The sequence below is a fragment of the Poecile atricapillus genome, chromosome 2, assembly GCF_030490865.1.
Source record: "Poecile atricapillus isolate bPoeAtr1 chromosome 2, bPoeAtr1.hap1, whole genome shotgun sequence".
In the NCBI taxonomy this organism is placed as follows: domain Eukaryota; kingdom Metazoa; phylum Chordata; class Aves; order Passeriformes; family Paridae; genus Poecile; species Poecile atricapillus.
In genome coordinates, this window is record NC_081250.1 from 96,687,140 (window position 1) to 96,692,397 (window position 5,258).

Sequence of the window (5,258 nt, forward strand, 5' to 3'; positions counted from 1 at the left end):
TGTGGGGCGGGAAAGGGACTGGCCGAGGCGCTCGCAGGATGCTCCGCCGGGGGTTTGGGGATGCAATCTGCCGCGCTGCCCCTCCTTCCCCCTTGGAGTACGGCAGGGGCTGAGAGACCCCAGGCTGCTGGGAAACCGGAAAAAAGAGGGAACACCGGGCAGCCAGGTGTCTCCCAGACCTGTTGTACTCGCTGGAGCGCCGGGGGCGGGGAGGGGCAGCCCGCCGGGCGGCGCGGTGCCGGCTCCCGCCTGCCCGCCCGCTGCTGTGCTCACCGCCGCCTTTCCCCTTGGCAGGCTGCTGCGTGCCGCCCGCCCTCTGAGAAGACTCCTTCGCCCCGCGCAGAGGAGGAGGCGGAGGAGGAGAAGAAGGGGAGGAAGGCGCGGCCGCAGCCGCCGCTGGCCAGCCGCCGTCCCGCAGAGCGCTGGCCGCAGGGCGCCGCGGCGGCAGCAGGCGCGCAGCCCCCTCCGCCTCCCCGCGGCCGCCCGCCCGCGGCGGCGGCGCGGGGCGCCCGCATGTCGGCGGCGATCCGGAGCGGCGGCGGCGGCGGTCCGGCGCTCGGCATGGGGCGGCGGCGGCGGGGGGCGCTGCCGGAGCCGGCGGGCGGCTGCTCCTGCTGCCTGGCGGCGGCGCTGCCGCTGCTGCTGCTGCTGCTGCCCGCCGGGTGCCCGGTGCGGGCGCAGAACGACACGGAGCCCATCGTCCTGGAGGGGAAGTGCCTGGTGGTCTGCGACTCCAGCCCCTCGGCCGACGGCGCCATCACCTCCTCCCTGGGGATCTCGGTGCGCTCGGGCAGCGCCAAGGTGGCCTTCTCGGCCACCCGCAGCACCAACCACGAGCCCTCCGAGATGAGCAACCGCACCATGACCATCTACTTCGACCAGGTCAGCCGCCGCCTGCTTCGCCTTCTCTGCCCCTTGTCCCCGAGCCCTGCCTCCCCCTGGCTGCACGCGTATTCTCCTTCTGGTTCCCGTTCCATTTTATCATCCCTACCCACCCGCTCAATAGAAACTTCACGTCTCAACTCCCCAGAAGGACTTTGGAAAGTTTTTTTAAGTAGCTGCGGGGCTTTTCCTAGGGTGGTACCGGGGGTGAGCACGCTGGCTTCTTGTCCGGTCACAATCGCTAGTACGTAGAGAGCTTTACATGTGAAACTCTGTGCCTCGGACGCGTGCGGGGGCGCCTTGCAGCCAAGGATTGCCTCGGCCCGCCAGGAACGACCCCGAGAAGGGTGCGCATCCCTCTTTCCGTGCAAATTCAGAGATTTACTGATGAGGAGTCGCCGGATCTGCCTGTTCGGAGAGCATTTGGCAATGTCACAGCATCTCTCAGAGGGAGGGAGGGAGGTATGAGGAGGAAGAGGGTGTTTCCCGCGTTATCACACGAGGCACACGGTGTCCCCGGCGGGCTGTATCGGAATGGTGATATCCCGCAAGGCACACGCCGGGCAGAGCAACGAAAAGCCCTGCCTGCTTGTAGTGCCCCTGCCGAGCCGCACCGCTCGCCTCCCGGAGACCAAACCCCGTCCGTCCACTTTATTTGTGCGGTGAAATTTCCTTTTTTTCCTACCGCCTGTGACTCCTGAAGTAATATTGCAGAGTCAGCCAAAATTAGCATACCAGACTGTTTTCTCTGGGCTTGTTTGTTGGTTTTTGGGTTGTTTGTTTGGGTTTTTTACCTGTCTGCCTGATAGTCATTTATCTGTCTACCTGTCCCTCCTAATGAGTTTGCACAGCTATTCATCGCATACAAATCCTATAAAATCAGAACAGTAGAGAAAAAAAAAAACAAAGCAACAAATAATCAACCTCCCAACTTGCTAATTATATAGCATATTTTGATATTTTACCCGACTGTGTGCAGTTCCTAGGAGTTTGAAGGCGTTTTATCGGTGCTCCCACAATAAGGTCTTTTATTTATTTATTTATTTTCCCTTTTTTTGGAAACTATAGACTTTGTCTGTTTGGGAGGAAAGGCTTAGGATTTGGGGTCGTGGGGGACGACGGTGTTTTTGTTTTCTCCTGTTTTGTATTTCTTCCTTAAAGCATAGTTTTAGCCGGTGAACTGAGCGTGACGGGTGTGCCCCGGGGGCGGGCACGGCGGAGCAGCCGGCTCGGGCACACCCGCTCGCCGGACGGCATCGCCACCGACCCGCAGGTTCTTCTCTCCCCGCCGCTCGTGCCTTTTGAGCCAAATCATGCTCCCCGTCACAGGAGCCTGGACAAGGCGCCATCGGGTGAGCCGAGGCCAAGTCCCCGTCACATCGGCGGGATCGGCAGGGTGCGGCCGCCGCTTCCGAATGAGGCTTTGCACATCTGCCGGAGTGCTCAGCTCTTCCTCCTTTTTTTCTTTTGTTTTGTGTTTTAAAAAAATTGAAATACATGAAAAATTAAGGTTATTGTCGGGAAGGAGGCCCACCCCAGCCTTCCTGAGGAGCGTGTGGACCAAGTGGCACGGCCCTCCAGAGGGACAGAGAGACATGAGCTGGCAGATGTTGCTGTTGCTGAGCATCCGCTTTCCTCCTTTGCCCCTCTCTGCAGAGCAGTTCTAGTTCTATACCCTATTAAAATCGAGGCCAGCTCTGATTTGAGTAGTGCTATCTAACAAACATACATTTTCATTATGAGCTAATGACTTTTGGTATTTTTTCCTACCTTTTTTCCCCTCCCTCCTTCCCCCCATTTCACACTCCTCCCCCTCCTCCTTATGCCACCTTTGCTTTATTGACAGCTCAGTGTGGACATTTGCACTTCATCTAACAGCCTTCGGAGATCATTTTTGCATAACTAAATTGCTTTATTAACTCTGATGCCTTTTAAATGTCTCTGTAACTTCACTCCACTCCCCTGCCATGCACTTTTAATTGTGCTGCAAATGCCATTTTGAGTATGCTTTATGTTGGTCGTTGAGCTCATGTCAGATTTTTGCTGGTGCTTTTCTAAGGTGGAGTCTGATTTCTCTGACTTCTGTCTTTCTCTCCTTTTCTTCGTTTTGTTTTATTTGTTTGCATTCCAGGTATTAGTTAATATTGGCAACCATTTTGATCTTACTTCCAGTATATTTGTAGCACCAAGAAAAGGGATATATAGTTTCAGTTTCCACGTGGTCAAGGTCTATAACAGACAAACCATCCAGGTGGGTTCTAATCTAAAGAAGATGCTGTCTTTCCTTTCCTTTTTTTTTTTTTTTTAATTTCTTTTTCTTCATATATTCATTTCTAGACTCATATTAAAAAAAGCAAAAAACAAAAAACCAGCAGTTGAAGAACAAGACTGGATTATTTTTAAAGGGGTCTGTATACATAACAGAAATCACACATTGCCTCTTTCCTTATCTTAATTTAACCTAGATTCTAAACTGTACAAAAGTTTAGTGATGTGCACAGGGCAAAAAAATCATTGAGAGTGTTGAAAAAACTCAGATTCTGTCTCTTTGCACTTTTTAGGTAAGTTTAATGCAAAATGGCTACCCAGTGATTTCAGCTTTTGCAGGGGATCAAGACGTCACCAGAGAAGCAGCCAGCAATGGGGTCTTGCTCCTCATGGAAAGAGAAGACAAAGTGCATCTCAAACTGGAAAGGGGTAACCTCATGGGAGGGTGGAAATATTCAACCTTTTCCGGCTTCTTAGTCTTTCCACTATAAAAGAAGGCCAAATAGGAGACAGATCCATGAGCCGGAGCAAGGATTCAATTGTTAATGACACCCTGAACTTGGCAGCACATGACAATATTTTCAGTCACCCCGTCAGACTGTCACAGTAGAAGAATGATAACCTTCTAAACTCCAACATTTGCTTTGAATATTGACAATTCCTTGGAACCTGCGCCTCTAATTAGTTTTAGACGACAGTGATCTGTAGGAGAAATGAAATTATCGACCTGAGCAATTTGTACCTGTGATTGTAAAGTCAATTTTGGATTTTATTGTTGGGATCATTGACTTTCTTATTCTATTTTTTCCTCTCTTTCATTTTTTCCTGTTTTTCTTTCTCTTGTTGTTGTCCCAATGAAACAAATAACTCGGACCACAAAATCACTTTGTCAAAGGCTCACTCCAGAGCCAGAAGAATGGAGTGTTAAGCCCAATGAGGTGTTCTTTCCATGCTTTATTTCTTTGTGTTGTATAGCCTTAAGGAAAAAAAAAAAAAAGAAAAAAAAAAAAAAGAAAAGAAAAAAAAGGAGAAAAAAAAAAAAAAGAATGGCTTCAGTCTCAGTCCTGTATTTTTCTGGGGGAGGGGGATTCTGGACATTACTGTGTCAAGAAGTGCTTTATCCAGTGAAGCAAAATTTGCACGATTGGAACTTTATTTGTGTTGTTCGTGTTTTTCATCAACTTTTTATTTTTCCTGGTTTTTGTTTGTGTGTGCTAAAAATGTAAGCTAGATTGATCAATAAGACAAAACAAAGCACATATATACCCTGTAGCTCTAAGTAAATCTAACCAGTGAACAATTCTGTCTGCACTTTCCAGCTGATCTTTATAGACCTATTTAGAGAGAGAGAAAGAGGGAGAAAGAGCAAGAGAGCTACACGATCCTTCAATTACAATCTGGAAACCGGTAAAGGAACTGACATTTCTGAATTGTCCTGACATTTCTAGAAGCAACAGTGGAGGCTTTGAATATCTTCTCTGACCATACCCTAAAATATATCTTTTCTTTGCATTACCATATTTTGGGTGCTTTTATCTGGTATTTATTTATTTGTCCACTAATGCTTGAGTACACATTGTGGGAGCACAGAGACATGGCAGAGCAAATTCTTCCTCTTCCAAATTAAATAAAACCATCTCCCACTTGAGCTGTCCGTGGCAAGTATTGGAGGAGTAGACACAAGCATCTTTGACAGCCTTGAGGAGAGGGGCCTCAGCGGGAGAGGGGCCTCAGAGGATCAACAAATGTTCCAGAAGTTGGCACAGGTGCCATGCATATATTCACTGCGATTGCTCTTCCCAGCACAAATGGCTTCACAGTGCTAGGGGTGGACTGACATCAATAATGAACATTGGGAAAATTATTATCTCAATCAACAAGAGGTAAAATATCAGGCCAATGTCAATTGTATCCTTGTGCCTCGTTCTCAATAAACAGATCTTGTTTCTTCAGTTTTTTAAGTTTGTTTTTTTGGTTTGGTTGGTTTTTGGGTTTTTTTTAAGAGTAGCGTACTAGACAATATGGTGAGGAAAATCTTGTTTGAGGAAATTCAGGAGGAATGTTTATTTTATAGATTTTTTATCTTCATTTATTTAATTTTAAATGTT

General features: G+C 48.7%; 1 protein-coding gene across 1 annotated transcript; it reads left to right on the plus strand.

Annotated features, from left to right (window-relative positions):
• The first annotated feature begins 561 nt into the window (after positions 1-561).
• CBLN2 (cerebellin 2 precursor) lies at positions 562-5,000 on the plus strand. The gene is made up of 3 exons (XM_058832530.1): positions 562-882; positions 3,014-3,133; positions 3,444-5,000. The coding sequence occupies exons 1-3, from the start codon at positions 562-564 to the stop codon at positions 3,639-3,641; spliced, it is 639 nt and encodes a 212-aa protein (XP_058688513.1). The 3' UTR covers positions 3,642-5,000.
• The last annotated feature ends 258 nt before the right edge of the window (positions 5,001-5,258 follow it).

Coding starts and splice junctions, on each gene's coding strand:
- CBLN2 (XM_058832530.1), top strand. CDS start 562: ATGGGGCGGCGGCGGCGGGGGGCGCTGCCGGAGCCGGCGGGCGGCTGC. Junction 883..3,013: donor TGACCATCTACTTCGACCAG/GTCAGCCGCCGC, acceptor TTTGCATTCCAG/GTATTAGTTAATATTGGCAA. Junction 3,134..3,443: donor ATAACAGACAAACCATCCAG/GTGGGTTCTAAT, acceptor TGCACTTTTTAG/GTAAGTTTAATGCAAAATGG.